Consider the following 18,217-nt stretch of genomic DNA (forward strand, 5'->3'; position numbering starts at 1 on the left):
TGTATTGCTGAATTCTGTTCGCTAATATTTTGTTGAGGATTTTTGCATCTATATTCATTAGCGATATCGGCCTGCAGTTTTCTTTTTGTGGTGTCTTTGTCTGATTGTGGGATCAGGGTGATAGTGGCTTCATAAAAAGTGTTTAGGAGCCTTCCCTCCTTCTGGATTTTTTGGAAGAGCTTGAGGAGAATAGGTGATAATTCTTTTTTGAATATTTGGTAAAATTCACCTGTAAAGCCATCTGGTCCAGGGCTTTTGTTTGTTGGGAGATTGTTGATTACTGATTCAATTTCCCTGGTGGTAATCAGTCTATTCAAGTTTTCTGTTTCTTCTTGAGTTAGCTTTGGAAGGTTGTACGCCTCTAGAAAATTGTCCATTTCTTCCACATTGTCAAATTTGTTGGCATATAGTTGCTCATAGTAATTTCTTAAAAATTTTTGTATTTCTGTGGTATCTGTTGTCACTTCTCTTTCATTTCTGATTTTATTAATTTGGGTCTTCTCTTTTTTTTTAATGAGTCTGGCTAAAGGTTTGTCAATTTTGTTTATCTTTTCTAAGAACCAACTCTTGGATTCATTGACCTTTGGTATTGTTTTTCTGTTTTCTATTTCATTTATTTCCGCTCTGATCTTTATTATCTCCTTCCTTGTACTCCCTCTGGGCTTATTTTGCTGTTCTTTTTCCAGATCCCTTAAGTGTGAAGATAAACTGTTGATTAGTGATGTTTCTTGTTTCTTTAGGTAGGCCTGCAATGCTATGAATTTCCCTCTTAGGACTGCTTTCGTGGCATCCCATAGATTTTGGGTCGTCGTGTTTTCATTTTCATTTGTCTCGAGATATCTTTTGATTTCTGCCTTGATCTCCTGGTTGACCCATTCATTATTTAGTAACATGTTATTCAGCCTCCATGAATTGGTATTGTGTCTTCCAGTTTCTTTCCTGTAGTTCATTTCTAATTTCATAGCACTGTGGTCAGAGAAGACAATTGGTATGATTTCAATTTTCTTAAATTTATCAAGACTTGTTTTGTGGCCTAACATAGGGTCTATCTTGGAAAATGTTCCATGTGCGACAAAGGAACACTTTTGATGTAATGTTCTATATGTAGAAACAGATCATGTGAAATGGATAATATGTGTCATGACAAGAGTCACAATTAAAAAGAAAGAACTATAGGGACTCAAGTTAATAGTAAAGTTTAAGACAGGTTAGTTAAAAAAAAAAGATAATTCCACAAATATAAAATTGAAGGGCAATTGTCATGAAAAGAAAAGAAATAGGAATCCCACTGACCACCATCTCATTATAGATCAATAGGGTGGCCTGGCTATTTCTAAAAAAAAAATTCTCTTTGATTAATATGATGCTATTCAAGTACTCGTTATAGATCACATCTACAGTAGTGCATTCAGCAGTAAGAAGAACATTTCATAGTAAAACAATCTGAGCACCAATAAATGTGAGAATTCCTAGCAAAGGACAGTGAAAAGTCTGGAAACCATTTTACGTGGAGAAGTAAAGAAATTGAAGAAGGAAAGAAAGGAGGGAGAAAGGGGAGGAAGGAAAGGAAGAGATAAAGAAACAACACTAGATAAGATGTAGATGGGCTTTTTAAAAAGCTTGTTTTGATCGGTTCTGGGAAGAATCAATTGGAGATTAACGGGTAAAGTTTTAGGAAAATGCAGGTCAATTATAAGAAGTACTTGCTAAAAAAATAAAAGGTTGCCTTGCAAAATAGCATTCTTCATATCACTAAAATATTTCATTTGTCATGGGGTGGTTGTCTTTTAAAGAGTGTAAGAAATACCTGTAATCAGTGGGAAAATGGATTACATTGCTGCTAAGATCCCTCCCAACTCTCAGGTTCTTCATTCTATTGGGTTAGTGCAAAAATAATTGTGGTTTTTGTAATTAATTTTAACCTTTTAAACTGCAATGACTTTTGCACCAACCTATAACAAAGTTGATTTAAGTGATGAAATGTGTTTATCACTAGTTCCAATAGTTCCAAATAATGCATATCTAAACTATATTAACAAACCACAGATTCCCAGAAATACTCCACAGAGCTCACTTCAAGAAGTATTTAGGCTTGTCAATACAGGTTCACGAAAATGAAGACAAACATCTCCCAAAGAGCAGAGAACATACTAATGCAAGCAAGGTGTGAAAATGTGTACCCTCGTTCAAGATGTTCTGCCTAAGCATTGTTTTATTTCTCACACAAAACAAAACTTTGGAAAAGCCACAGGAGAATTCATTTTCATCAGCTTTTCTCTGCCTTGATTACAGGAAAGCCAATTTATAAGTCACAAAGGAAAGATTCACTCTAGTCATTCTTTGCTAACTCACACTTAAAACAGGTCATCTGTGACCTCAAGTGATCACTTTGAAAAATATTCACAGATTCCCTCTATCAGCAAAGCAGCGTGGTGCTCAGATTCTAGGCAAAGGGCAAGCCTCGATCATGGGATGGGACGGCTTGATTAATGAATCACTACATTCAATTCACAATCTACGGGCAACTGGGTTTTTAAAAAAAATCTGCAGTTATAGAGACATTAGCTCAAATTTATCTCTCCCTTGAACAACCTCGGCATTTTATCCATATCTCTGTTAAATATCTTTCATCCATTGACTTTGAATTATGAAAATTTATATACTTGTGTTAACTCCCTTACTAGGCTGTGGGCTTCTCAAGGGCGGGATCCATCAGGGTCACCAGACATGTTGTAAGGGGACATGTGGAAACTGGAATCTCGCCAGCACACAGCTGGTCAAGGCCTGCATCCCCAGGGCCGTATCTGCCCTGAGACACACCTTTTTCTAATTTACACAAAGAGGTCTTTTTTTTCTTCTTCTTTTTTTCTAACTCTCTCAGTGTCTTGCACGAGGAGAAATTCAACTCAAAATTATTTTTCCTGTAAAAGTCTTTCTTAAACAAAGGAAAGCTTTCATTCTTACTAATCCTAATGGACTACATTGATTTATATTTCTATGAATTTAGTTAACATTGCATATACTAATGTTAAGTCCTAATTTGGTTTCTTCATCATCTCCAAAAGCCTGTAAGCATTTCTAGAGCCAGGATTGTGTCTGAGTTTGCCAGGTCAGAGGTTCTACTTTATGTATAACAGTAATGATTGAGACTTGCTGATGCTATATTAGTGAAGGAGGATGAGAGACCTTACCTGCAAACATGGGACCATGTCACAGCACAATTGAAGGATATGTTGTTCCAATATTGATGGTTGTTCTTTGTCGCAAAGAGACCGGGGTTGAAGTAAGACTTTTAGCAGGGCTAGTCGGAGTTTAGCATATTCTTGTAACTGGGCTGGTTCACAATACAGATACCACAAAAATGGTGCCATTATTTGGATACATGAAATTTCTGACCTGCAAGTCATGAAATGCAGAAGCCAGTCACTGAGTTAAACAGAGTACCAAGCAGGGAAGTGCCAAATATCAACTTACAGTTCATGACCCATCATAAACTATGATACCACCAAGTGTAACTTTTTTTCATGATTCTTCTATGCCACCGTGACCTACTTAGACCTACACCAAACAGTTCTCTGTACACCGGGGAAAATGACTCAGCCCTCGGAGACCATAAGCCTGATGGCCAGGACTAAGAGTCTCTCCCTCTCTCTCTACTTGCACACCAGAAGGGCATCTGCAGTGCCAGGATTAGTCCTTGGTGAACATCCAAATCATCTGACAACATTTTGGGAATTACAGATGTCAGTAACCATTCTCCAGGAGTATGACACAGGTATGCATTTTGGGAAAAACTCTGTAGATGAGGTTCTATGTAAAACAAGTCCATGTAGACATCCCAAGAAGATTATAACAATTAACATTTACTTGGCAACTTGTTAGCAAGGTGCGCAATTAACTGCACTTTATGCCTTTAAAGTCACTTGATCCTCACCACAACCCTATGAAATAAATATATACATTTATATATATTCTATCCCATTATGCAGCAACTAAGGCAGGGAGAGGCGAAGTAATTTGCCAAGTCCCTCCCCTTTGAGTGAGTCCTTCCCAATCAAAGGAAGCAGATCTTACAAATCTTCCATATCTATTTAGATTTCAATATAGCCCAATAAACCAAGTTCAAAGTCAGTAAAATGCCAGAATGACCTTTCAGATATAAAAATGTGATCATGTCATTAACAAGCATAAGAGAGTTTACTCTTAAGATAAAATATTTAGCCCAATTCACAAACCATCCATAATTTGGCCACTGCTTATCTTTCCAGCCTCATTTCTTGGTCTTCTCCATTCGCCACTTAACAACACTAACATTGTTTCAGATCTTCAGTCAAGTCATCTGGGCTTTTTCCTCACTTGCGGATCCCTCTACCTGTAATAGTCTCCCTTTTCTCCCTTTTTTGCTCCTTCCTCTGCCTAATTTAGACCTTCTTTCAGTGCTCTCCTCTAAAATGGCTTCCTGAGGGCCTTCCCTGACACCTAGCCTAGGTCACAGGTACCATACGTGCTTCCACAGGACAATGACTTTAGTGTTGGTTTTAACATCTCTATTCCTTGCCCGACTCTAAGCCAGATGAGGGCATGGACCATGGATTTCTGTTTACTTCTATATCATCAATAACAATGCTACACACTAGGCCTTCAAAGAGATGCTCAATCATTAAATTAATTGATTCAGTTAAACTAATTTATAAAGTGGTTTTACAATTAACATGCATCAATTGAATATCATAATTTTAGTTTACTTTTTCATATTTATTAAACATAAGAAATTATTAAATAACGAAAATGAATGAGGCATTATCTATCTTTAAGGGGCAATCAATTCTGTTCCCGGACTAGAGAATAGAAAGTGAAATTCACTAAAAAACAAAGGTATAAGTGTAATACTTCATGGAGGAAATGGCATTTGAATTATGCTTGACTACATAATTTTACACTATATATTCCACAGCAATGTGATTTAAAAACACCATTAACATTAATAAAAATTTAAGTTACCAAATCTGAAAAAATTTATTCATTCATTCATTTATTCACTTGGCAAAATGTACTGAGTACCTATAATATACCATTCACTCTTCTATGTGCTAGAAATAAACCAAAAAACAAAAATAGATTAAATCTTTGCTGTGATGGAGCTCAATATCTGGAGGAATTTTTTTTTTCATGAGCACAACAAATACCTACACAATCTATTAAAAAAAAACAAAAGGCGGACTTTTGAGTTCATAATTATTATTGAAGGATATATCTTTTATCACATCATCAACTTTTAGGAAACTAAAGAAAGCTTCATATATCAAGCAAGTGAATGATATATGTACAGGTTAGAATATGAAGCGTAAGTTAGAAAAGAGATGTAAGAAACATTGTTTCCCTCTCTCTCCAATAATATATTCCCCCAAAAATAAACACTACCCAGGTGTCAAAAACATCCATGAATAGTTTATCAGTTTTCTCCTACTTTGAGATGCTGAAGGTGAAATGCAAGGTTCATATAAAGAAATACATTTCCAAGATGCTGTTATTATTTGACATCAGGAGCATAATGTTGAACGTCCTTAAGAACAATATACTATTTAAAAATCTCCTTGGCTTAATCTTCCCCAATTTTAGATACTGCATTTCCTAGGTGGTATCTGATGGTTAACTATCACTTCTGTTGGGTATTAGCTGACAAGGCCTAAGGAGAAAAGGAAAACAATAAAACACGTAATCTGAAATCCCAAAGTGATTAAGAATGTTTAAAAACGCAACCAAGTGTGCATATATCTATATATGCATCCTTCATATTTTTGTTCACCATTGAGGGAGAAGTAGTGGGAAAAGACCTGGAACGAGAGACAAAGAACTGAGGCTTTAGGCCGGACTCCACAGCTAACTAATCACCTGTCCTTGAGGAAGTCATTTAATTTGTTCTCCTTAGTTCCCCTCAACTAAAAAAGTATGTGTTACACTACCTAACCGTAGAGTATCCACATCTAAAGATGATGATATCACTGTCAAATTACACAATTCTCAGTTCCCTGAAGGTGAAGTCTTCATATCACAGGCTGTCTATAAATGAATGCAGCATTATTCAATAATGACCCCAAAAAACTTGTATGAAATACAGTCACTTCAGGACAGCAATACACTATCAAAAATGAATGTAAACACTAGTCTAATCAATAATTCCTAACATAGAAAGACCTAGAATACAAGCTATTTTCACAACATTTTGCCTCCTCCACATAGTTGTGAATCACTATTTATATTCTCATTAAATTACCAGCCTTTCTTCATTATCTTCTAAACAACAACTTTGAAACTACTAAATTAACTTACTCTAAAATTAAATCTCAGAAAACTAATAGTCTGGTAAAAAATGCAACCAGAATTACCAATTTCATCCTGGAAAGAGTAATCTTACAGTGCAAAAGCAAAAACAAGGCAATTGAAATTATTCTTTGCAAATAAATATAATTTAGAACCTCCAAAAGGCTCTAGAGAACATACTCTAACACCTAAGAATTTAAGTGAAAGGAATAAGTCAATAAAAGTTTATCAATAAATACAGTCAAGTCAATTAATAATTTTTTCCTTATAAATATCTGGACAAATTTCATCAGAATACCTACTTCCAAATTGCAACATAATACTCCTTTGAAATGAAAATAGGCAAAAGCTAAATTAATTACTTGTCAACTAACTGAAGCTTTGGAAAAGAGAGATGTTCTTAACAAGCTTAATGACAAATTTGGCACATCAGCAGCAACATCTTTTATAAAGTATCCTATTTAATTAAACAAATGTGTCTATAAATTTGTTATTTTGGGTTTCTGACATACTGGAAGACTTATTTAGTAAATGTTAATATCTTACCTTTGAAAATGTAACCCTAGGTGGGAGAAGAGGGGGATGATGTTTATTCTGAGCCATTCATTCAAATGCTACATGAATTTTCTCACTGGCAGATGCTTACAAGGTTCTCTATATCTCTTTAAACTCCCTGTAGCAGTATATCCCGCCTAGAGATTCTATAACTTCTAAAATTGAAATTGTAGGCTCAAATGGCATTCTGAGAACCTGTACCTGTAAGACACTGTAAGACCTTCAAGAGCAAAACAATGTGAGTGTAGCTGGTGTGGTGAATGTAACTCAGGCACAGGATTGCCCGGGGACAATGGTATCCTATGACCTTGCATGACGGTACTGCTACCCACTGCCTGGGCCCCACCAATCTGTGGGTCTCACATAAATGCAACATGTATAAAGCACCCAGAAATGTGCCAGGCATTATTAATACAAAGAACAATGAGACCTAGTCCCTGCCTTCAGAAGGTTTCATAGAGGAGAGTAATTATAAGACAGTGTCATAAACAATGACATTAGAAATCACAACTGAAGTTATCGTGGGAATATATAAAAAAGACACCTAATCCAACCTACCATAAGCAAAGACTTCCTAGTAGAGAAAATGCCTAAGCAGAGATTTAAACTAGAGAAATTAGTCAGAAAAGGTTGGGGTAAGACTCAAGAGAGTAAAGTGTGTACCCATAAGCAAAAGCACAGAGGCAAGGGAACCAAAAGCAAGTCAGTTTATTGCTGAATTCACAATTCATAAATTGTGAGATAAACAGAAGATAAAACTGGTGAAACAGGTAGAAACCGTATCATACACACAGCCTAGTGTGACATACTAGATTTCATCCTGTAGCCCAGGGATTTGCCAACTATTTCAGAAACGAAACTCCTTTTTTCCAATAGAAAGCTTCTATAGATATCATATCAACCTGTATGTTCTACAAAAACAGAGCTGAAGGGCCTGGGTAAGGCATTCCCTGTGCTCAGCCCATATGTTGCAAGTTTGAAAAGTACAGTTGTGGCGATTTAAGCAAAAGAGTGATAATAAGATTTGCTCTCATGATATATCACTCTGAGGCATGTTTAGAGAATGGACTTGAGCAGGACAAGATTGGAGGCAGAGATGTCAGTTAGGCACAGGTGGCAAAAGCCAAGAGACGATGGCCGGTACCATGGTAGTAAGGATGGAAGAGAGGGGATGGCTTTGAGGACCTCCAGGAGGTGTCAGTGAAGCTAAAACAACTGTACTACGTGGCTATCTGGTCCCAGCTGGCAGTACTACTTGATGCCAACTGGCAGGTTTCTAACAGGAAGAGTTTAACTCACTAATCGATTTCCCTGGGGAAGAAACTATCTTCTAAATGTATTGTATAATAGTTTCCTGAACATTTCTAATCAACTTTCCTAACTAACTAATGCTTAACTTCTTTAATAATAGCTTTGCTCATATTCAATATTTCAACAATCAATAAATCTGATAGGGTTTTTTTGTTCTTAGTCTTAAAATATATATATAAAACTATATCCTGCGCTAAGACATTTCTTTCCTTCAGGAGAAAACAGTATAGTCAAAGCAGCTTAAAAAAAAAAAAAGAAAAGACAAAACAGAACTCTAAAATTAGCATATACAATTCCATCTCTCTCACTTATTTTATTTTACATTACCTTTCAGGGCATTGCTGGAAAAAAGCTGTCAACTGCTGCAAAAGTACTGGCCAGCAATCAGGTCTATGTTCAAGCACAGTGATCAAAGGCTGAGGAGGATTTCTGAAAAACATTAAGTCACATTGGAAACTCATTTCAGGACGACACATTCTCAATATCCAAACATAACAGCAAAAAAAGCCAATACCACCTAGAGACTTTTTTCCAGGATATCATTTGCTGCATTTGTTGCAGAGTTGGTTCATTAGAACTGATATTTTTTTTCCCCCTTGATCTAAGTGTTTTGCAGAAAAGAACAAATCCTGAGGCGTAGAGACCCAAATTTCAGAACGGACTCTGCCACTTAATAGCTCGTTGACTGACCAAGATCCTGAATCCAGTAGCTCTCATATCCATCCTCTCGATTCTTCCATGCCCGGAAGTCATGGGCCACCCCTTCCTCCTGCTGCTCTCTTTCAAAACTTGGAAGGTTCCATTTTCTGTCCATTGCCCCAACTTGTAAGCACTATCACTCCCTCTCTTTCCAAATTCCTCCCATTCTTCTCAGAAAAATAAAAAAGCACAAACACAAGTCATTTTAAATAGTTCAAAAAGTCTGCTAAAAACTATAAATTCATCAGATTTTTAAATTATGAAGCACTATACAAAGTTTTTAGTTTTATGGCTGTGGCTTTTTCCTCCAAACATATTTGAAAAAAATCAAAGTTAAAATGCTCGTTGTAAATAAAAAAAAAAATTCAAACTATACAGAAGTATCCGTCTTTTAATATAAAAGGAATCATATACATAATGCTATTCTTTAATCTTAACTTTTAACCCAACAATATATCACGAGCAATGATTTTTTTTAAAAAAAGCAGACCAGGTACATACAAATGATTTTTTAAGACTGCCTTCTTAGTTCTCAAAGTGTAATCACCTTACCAGCAATATCAGCATTCCCTGTGAACTTGTTAGAAATGTAAATAAATTCTCAGGCCTCAGCCCAGACTTAATAAGAAGCCCTCCAGACAATTCTGATGCACTGCTATACAGCAGTGGACCTCAGCCCTGGCTGCAAGTTAGATTCATCTGTGGAGCTCTTTAAAAAATACCAATGTCTGAGTCTCCATTCTATTGGGGTTGCTAGGAGTAGAGCCCAGGAGTCAGTAATGTTTAAAAACCTCTTCTAGTACTTCTAATGTGTTGCAGGATTGAGAACCACTATAAGTAAAACACCACAGAAGTGAAAGGTTAGGTTGTTAGAAGTTTGAAAATTTTCTAATTTTTGTTTTCGCTTTTAAACAGAAAGTATGGCTGATCCACCACATTGAAACACTCATGTTAGACACCTCTATGACACTGCTACAGTTTCTGGTATTATATCGGCATCTCTTTACTTTCTCCTCAACCTCACCTCATCTACCATGCGCTGACTTCACACACCGGCATAGGCTAGTTATTTCCCCCCGTTTGCTACGGCACAGCCTATTTCTACTGATCGGATTTCTTCCATTGTTAAGGGATCACTCCAAGCAATTGTTTTTATGCCAAAACTCAAAAACCATATCAACATCCCATGTCCAAATTCCAAACTCTTTGGCAGTTAAACCTATTTAGAATTTGTTTCTACTCTGGTTGCCGCAGACATAAGAAACACATGTTACAAACCCTAAATGCCTCTCAGGTATGTCACATCCTGAACTTCTTAGATTGAGAGCTCAGTAGGTCATGTTCAAGAAAACATGAATGAAAGGAACAGAGCAGCAATTGCAATTATTTTACCTATAGCTTATTCTTCTGATAAGTACCATATTGAAATGAGGAGAATCTGATATGACCATCTATTAATCCTCCAGTGAATGGCGGCATTTGTGATGATTTAAGAAGAAAATCTAAAAAGTTACCACGTAGTTTTTGTATGATCATAAGGCCCTGAAGTGTTTTCAATACTCTTCCCTTGTAAGTCATCCCTTACCCTTTCCCACTCCTCACCCCCAGGAATGTTAAGGATCTATTCCCGTTTTTTAAAACAGTTTTGTCCAAATTAAATCAGGTCAACAAATATAAGTGATAGTAATTTTTTTTTTTAATTAAATTTATTGGGGTGATAATTGTTAGTAAAATTACATAGATTTCAGGTGTACAATTCTGTATTACATCATCTATAAATCCCATTGTGTGTTCATCACCCAGAGTCAGTTCTCCTTCCATCACCATATATTCGATCCCCCTTACCCTCATCTCCCACCCCCCACCCCCCGCCCCCGTTACCCTCTGGCAAGTGATAGTAATTTTAAAGTAAGTTTTGAAATGATGCATATATGGCAAACAACTCTATTATAATTCAGCTTCTACTTCACTGGGATGGTGGGAACCACTAGCTTTTTGCTTGAAGCTAAAGTCCTGTTTCGCTAGCTATTGGATTCAGCAAATTCTATTTAGTATCTCAGACTTAAATTCTAAAGATGAGATTAAGTAGACTAGATGAGATAGTAGGACAAGGATTATCAGATTAATTACTGATTTAGACATCTGGATAATTAACTTTTCCAGAGAACTGATTATGTCAGATCCAAGTGGAAATATTATAGGGAACATATATTGATTCCAAAAAACTGAAAACCTTAAGGTAGAAGGGAAGTCCAAAATAAGAACATTGAATCTTACTGTTAATTAACATTTGATTACTAATATTATACTATTTCAACCGAGTACAACCAACCTAAACTCAATTATAATTGCCAAAATTGTTTTAATACTTTAAGCATAATGAAGCAAAGAGCTAAATTTTCCCTTATGAATCATTAAATTGGTATGTAAATACACATAAAATACATAAAGCCTTATGCTTAAGTAATAGAATCGATGCCTTTTCTAATTGTGCAACTGCCGTGTGTGAGGGTTTCTCAGTCTTGGCCCTCATGACATTTGGGACGAGATAATGCTTTGTTGTGGGGGTTATCCAATGCACTACTAGCAGCATTTCTGGCCTCTATTCACTGGATGCTAATAGCATTCACCCTAGTTGTGTCAATAAAAAATGTCTCCAGATATTACCAAATGTCCCCGGGGGGGGAGGGGGTAAAAGTGCCCTGGTTAAGAACCCCTGCACGAGGTAAAATGACAAGCACTACTAAAGGCACAAAACTGATTAAAACGTGCTACAAGCCCCAAGTTATTCAAAAAGACTATGATTCTACCTTCACCATTCTTTACACTGAACCAAAAGCAATCAATCAATCAATCATGCTCAAAATTTTAAGCTTCTTATGGAAATATAGTCATCAAATATTAACATTAGGTATACAAGAATAACAAATACAGTAGACACTAGAAGAATTAAAATGGAAAACATATGCAAAATTATGCCTTTGCAAAATATAGAATCATGTTCCAAAATAAATAAACAGCATTAAATAATGTACATACTAATGTAGGTATGATAGAAAAGAGTTATTTTCCTATTTAAAATATAATTCGAGCATCTAAAATGTCATAAGGCTAAGTATAGTTCACTCTTGATGCATTCAAGGATTGATTATTAAATTTATGGATTATTCAAGAGTTTTCTTTCTTCCTCTCATTCACTGCTTGTTAGCCATCCCACTTCTTTCAAGTACATAGAACTAGGAATGGTCACATAAATGAAGGCTGCACAATTTAAACAAATCAGCTGCGTTCTTCATTAGAAGCGTTGTTGATCGAAAACAGAAATAATGTGGTACAAAAGAACATGAAAACAAAATCTGGGTGATGCCTGGAAAATTTCAATTATCTCCAAACCTGCTATTCAAGTTACAGAGTAAGCTGACTATAACACTTCATTTAAAATGATAGATGGGTTGGGCCGGCCCAGTGGCTCAGGTGGTTGGTGCTCCGTGCTCCTAACTCCAAAGGCTGCCGGTTCGATTCCCACATGGGCCAATGGGCTCTCAACCACAAGGTTGCCGGTTCAACTTCTCGAGTCCCGCAAAGGACGGTGGACAGCACCCCTGCAACTAAAATTGAACACAGCACCTTGGGCTGAGCTGCCGCTGAGCTCCCACATGGCTCAGCTGATTGGAACGTGTCCTCTCAACCACAAGGTTGCCGGGTTCGACTCCCGCAAGGGATGGTGGGCTGTGCCCCCTGCAACTAGAAAACGGCAACTGGACCTGGAGCTGAGCTGCGCCTTCCACAACTAAGACTGAAAGGACAACAACTTGAAGCTGAATGGCACCCTCCACAATTAAGATTGAAAGGACCACAACTTGACTTGGAAAAAGGTCCTGGAAGTACACACTGTTCCCCAATAAAAGTCCTGTTCCCCTTCCCCAATTAAAAAAAAAAAAAAAAAATCTTTAAAAAAAAATGATAGATGGGTTGACCATACAATCACCCCGATCACTTGTAAAACTAAGAGTGGCAGACAAGCTATACAAGTTTTGAAAATCAAACACAAATGTGGAGTATTGTCATCATTATTATTATTTATGTAAGCAGTGCCTACTTAGCATCATTAAAATCATTTTCTGTTATGCTGCCATGTCCGTATCTCAGAAAAAAAACTAGATGTGGAGAGGTGAGGTGAGACAATGGAGGGAAAACACTGAATTAAAAGTCAGGAGTTCTAAATTTACATTCTGGCTCTGCAGCAGATCATGTGATCGCAGGCAAGAGAATTAACCTCTCTTGGGCAAAGTTTCTTCATCTATAAAATGAGGAAATCGGATGAAATACCTTCTAGTGCTCAAGTCATATAACCCAAGCCCCTCATTAAAGCCCTAACCTTCTAAAGCACTGCTTCTAAAGCCCTAACCTTCTAAAGCACTGCTCAGAACTGGAGGTGGGACCAAATCCTATAAAAGCAGAAAGCAGGGAAGATGGCTGTCAACGATTAATAAGTCTATGTCAAGCTTAAATGGCTCTAAGGCCAATGTCAAATAAAATCTCAGACCTCAAAAAAGAGTTCTATTTTTATCTCAAAGAAATAAATTATCCTTTTTTTATTATTATTATTTCAGAAAGAAGTGCTGTGTCCAGAATGAGCCCACAGAAATTTTAAAATCAGAATTTCCTAACTCTTAAGACAGCCAATAGGTTCTGTATCCTTCTTAAAAAGAAAATAACACTGTTTCTAAAGATCAAAATCAATACCAACCTTGCAACCAGGTCACCCTTCGCTGGTCTTTAGTGTCTGTAATCTCTCCTTCACTGTGCATTGGTTTTTGGGGTTTTTTTTTCCCTACCAAAGATGATCCATTTGTTGTACATTCTTTGGCACTTCCCCATTTCATGATTTGTAAATGCTTTAATTGATATTTTAATAAAGCATTTCACATCGTACTTAGCACACAGAATACTCCATAAATGGGGTACTATTATGATTATCATGCAGGTAAGTTTGTATCTTAAACTAGAGCATAAGCAGCTTGAAAACTGGGCATATGTCTTATGTTTTTAAGTTTCCCTTTCAGTGCCAAATGCACATCTACAATAAATGTCACACACACACACACACCACTTTCCACAAACCACCTTTTTCAACTCTTTGACCGGATCATGAAAAACCAAGTTATCAGAGTCCTGCTAGTACATTGTTTCAAAGTCCACACTGTTCAGAGAAAAAGAGCATGGGAAGCATGCAGAATTGGTACCTAATACTTCAGTGCTCCCCACCCTTTAATAATATTGTCAACAGCACAGAGCAATACATGCATCTTAACAGAATGGAGTGGGGGAAGGAATGAACGATCAATTCATGGTTCCACCAGACTAGCTCAGAGGCAGTGGTAAAATAAGGTATGTAACTAGATTCACTTTGAAGTACATCAATCTTAATAGAAAAGAGGAAGTAAAAAAAAAAAGAAATTAGTCTTGTGGTAGGAAAATCAAAAAGCAAAAGTTATGTGTAACCTCTAGGTCACCTCAACCTTTCTGCTACATCCCTGAATACAGGAAAGCTATGATTTGATTTACATCATAAATTCGGTGATAGACGCAGATTGGCTTTTCTGTGTGAGGAAACAATGCCTGCAGTCACCATGCATTTTCATGTATGCAGCTGTGACCCCGCTGCTTTCAGAAGCACAGCACAGCACTTACTACATCAAATATGCATTTTAAAAGCATTTCTCTACCTGCTCTGAATTTTGATTTGAAAGTGCTAGTTAGAAGCCAAAAAGGGACTTAAAAAGCTCTGCATATTTTAAGTTAAAAAAACGCATAATAAATTATTATGAAGATTCCATGATGAACATTACTATATAAAAAAAAATTGAACAATAATTGTAAATCATGACATACCCAATAGTGTTTTAAAACAAAAACATTTTTCTCCTTTCTACACGAGCTCCCAGAAACAGAAGAATTGGAGCAAAAGTAATTTTCATTTTGACATTTTCCACTAATTTTATTTTTTCTTTGGGTCTGTAAGGCCGATAGGGATAGTATAACATTTCTTCAAAAATAAACTTCCTGTTACAATGATTCTGCCCTCACACTGAGCGGAGCTTTTCCCAGGACCCCAATTTTGAGAGGCGGGGATTTAAGGCAAAGGTGTCTGCCCATGTCCAAAGTGTGGGACTATTTTAGGTACAAGGTGATGATGGGGGGAAACATACAAATACTTAGGGATTCAAAGCTCCTATTATTAAGTTACATGCCATGATTGAAGAAAAGAAAAAAAACTAGAGATAAAACAGGCGACTAAGGCAAAAATTATACCATTTTATGAACTTAAAGACATTTATCAGCAAATTACCATACCAACTGTAAATTAAACATCCACATTTAGAAAAACTTATAAAGCATTTCCTAGTTGCAATTACTAACTGGAAGACTGTACAATATACGTAGATTATTCTTTAGGTCTGATTCTAAATCCCAGTATAAGCCCCAGATGATTAGAATCATAAAATGGGAACAAGGACTTCCATGGGTGGGAAAGAGGAGAGAGAAAGAGGAAATGAAAATATAAGCAAAACATGCAATTCTACAGAAAAACTCCAACTGCAAAGAGACAGATGGTCCTTGGCAAGTACTATTGGCTATGCTTCCCTAACTATTGCCCTAGCTTCTTTCTTATCCTTAACTCTGCTGGGCTTTTTCAGAGGCACTGATACTTTCTTCTTACCCATCTTCTTTTTCCTGATTTTTCTGCAAAGATGCCCATTCATCCATTAAAGCAAGAATTCACAAGCCCTCTGAAATCATATGTAAAATTTCAAGTACATATATATGTGTACATTTCCCAGGGGAAAGTCCAAAATTTTGTGAGATCAAATAAGGTCCTAACCAACCCCCTTCAAAAAAAGGTATCAGCAGATTAAAACTAAATATATCTAAGGGAATTGTTGCAGTTCAGCCTTGTTAAATTCCCATGTCTCCCCAAAAAACTATAATGTAAGCACCATTTCCAAAAAAAGAAAAAATTTATATATGACGTGTTCTGCCCAGAAATGGTGGCTCCCTAAGCATTAAAGTTTCTGTAATTTCATCAAAATAAAATATATTAATATATTCTACTGGTTCCAATCCCTTGGTTGTATAATATAGGTGATTGAATAGTAATGTCATGCTTACTTTATGGTAGATGTTTAGTTTTATTTACATCTTAGGGGATCCCTTTAGATAATATATTCATTATTGAAATGATCAGCACCCCCTCCCCCCCAAAAAAGCAAAATGCTTACCTTGACTACAAAACTATATGAGAGTAGCTGATACTAAGAAAAAGCTAGTTATCAGAACTAAAACGGGGCTACGATTTGGTATCCACATCACAAACTGGTCTTAGTGCACTTTGTGTCAGTATTTATCTTCACACTTATCTCTTGTTTTTCTGCTTGATGGCCCTAAGGGATGAATGCATTTGCTTGAAGAGATAAGTGAAAAAATCACTAGGAATTACACCCTTTAGGACACACATCTTTTAAGTTCTTAAAATCAACTCTCCATCTAAATAAACTACGGAACACTGCACAAATGGATGAACAAATACATAGAGAGTACATAACTTTCATCTACTCAGAGTGTAACTATCCATTACTATTGCTCTAATCACCCATTTCAGAGCACACCATCTGCCAAAAACATTTAATATTCCCTTATTTCAGAAAGTACAGCTTGATGTTGATCAGACCAAACCTTTCCACAAATAAGATTCTTAACATTTGATATTTGTGCATGTCAGCCACTGTCTGGCACATCAGAATGATGCACGAATTCTGGAACAACCAGTTACTTCATGAATTCACAGCTATTTCCTCACTTCAACTGAAGGAAGAGAGATCTTTAAAACACTGCCATAATATGAATATGCAAAGGAAAAATTAAAAGCAAAAGCACATGATAAAATTTCAGGGAGAAAAAATGGCATATTACAAAGCAAATGAGAAAATGACCCTCTAATAATTTACGAATCATATAAACGTAGTGTTTCTTCCTTGCACCCAAAACTGAATATCAGTTTTCTGCTGCACTTCCTGCATGACAGGTCAATATTCAAGAATGTTTAATTAGTTAAATACAAGTGTGTTACAGAAGAATGGAGTTCAAGCCAACCAAAAGAAAATTCTGACCAAACAGAAAGGGGAGGAAAAAAATAAGCCTAAACTAAAAGATATTTTAGTAGAGATTTAAAAAAAAAGTAATTAATATAGAAATCATTCACAGATAGAAAAGGCTTCTAAAGTTTTTGAAACCAGTTAAATGCCTAACCAAGAGGTCACAGACTTGTCACAGCCCCTGCCTGGATTGCATCCTGTGAGCCGATGTCCTTTGTCTGCCTACCCTGTATTTTTCAAAATCTAAGTTGTTTTCCAACATTTACTAGTCAGGAGACTTCATATAAAATGTTATTAATCCAGAAAAAGCTGAAGGTCTGGCCACCATGTTTTCCTCATTACAACAACTAGCCAGTAGTTCTCAACTCTCCCAGCACATCAGAAACCAACTAGGAAGCTGTGAGAAAATACCAAGGCCTGAGGCTGCCCCTCAGTCATTCTAGGTAGAGCCCAGGCATGTGAATATTTCAGAGTTCCTCAGGGGGCCCTAATGTGCAACCAGAGTTGAGACTCATGTTTTACACTTGTCATTTGTTCTTCATTTAATCACAGTAGTCAAATGTATTGCATTGTTCTTCCAGTTACCCCATCCTAAAAAGCACTTGGAGTTGAAGCCCTATTTAAATATCCCCATTTAATCTTGTTTAAGCCACAAAACTAAAGAAGGACTTGGTTATGCAATCTGAACTTCATTAGCTGTACACACTCTAACTTAGTGCATCTCAAAGCATGGTCAGTAGACCACCTGTACATCCAAATCTCTTATTAAAATGCAGGTTTCCAGGCATGTTCCACACATATGTACCAAACACTCTGAGGGTGAGCTGCTTATGCACTGTAAGCATTGAAAATCAGTGTTGGTTTCTAAGCGGTGCTGAGGGCTCCCTTCCTCTCCTGCTCCTACAACCATCACCAACTAACTGATTAGGAAGAACACTAATATGTCCGGACCATGGAATTATTTTATTGAACAGAGCAAGGAGGTTTAAATCTCTTACATTCTTTCACTTGTATTTGCACTTGGCTTGCTCTCATTAGATTGTTTTTCCTTTAGAATTGTTCTTGGGTTCTGCTCTTGGCCTCTCTATTGTCCATAGTGGACGTGGTAAGATGAACTTGGTGCCTTGGTGCTTAGAAACATGCAGACCTTTTGCTTCCCAAGTAGGAAAGAGAGG

General features: G+C 36.6%; 1 protein-coding gene across 2 annotated transcripts in view; it reads right to left on the reverse strand.

Annotated features, from left to right (window-relative positions):
* Positions 1-18,217, reverse strand: part of FOCAD (focadhesin) — a 275,278-nt gene that overhangs the window by 198,724 nt on the left and 58,337 nt on the right. For both annotated transcript variants that reach the window (XR_012495704.1, XM_019750360.2), the window contains 2 exons: positions 8,515-8,616; positions 3,192-3,396 (listed from right to left, as the gene is read on the reverse strand). Coding sequence is in view for 1 of the 2 variants with exons in the window: in XM_019750360.2 (XP_019605919.2) it covers positions 3,192-3,396; positions 8,515-8,616 (307 nt within the window). In the remaining variant the exon portion in view is untranslated. The remainder of the gene's footprint in view (positions 1-3,191; positions 3,397-8,514; positions 8,617-18,217) is intronic.

Source organism: Rhinolophus sinicus, linkage group LG04, assembly GCF_036562045.2.
Source record: "Rhinolophus sinicus isolate RSC01 linkage group LG04, ASM3656204v1, whole genome shotgun sequence".
NCBI classification, from domain to species: Eukaryota; Metazoa; Chordata; class Mammalia; order Chiroptera; family Rhinolophidae; genus Rhinolophus; species Rhinolophus sinicus.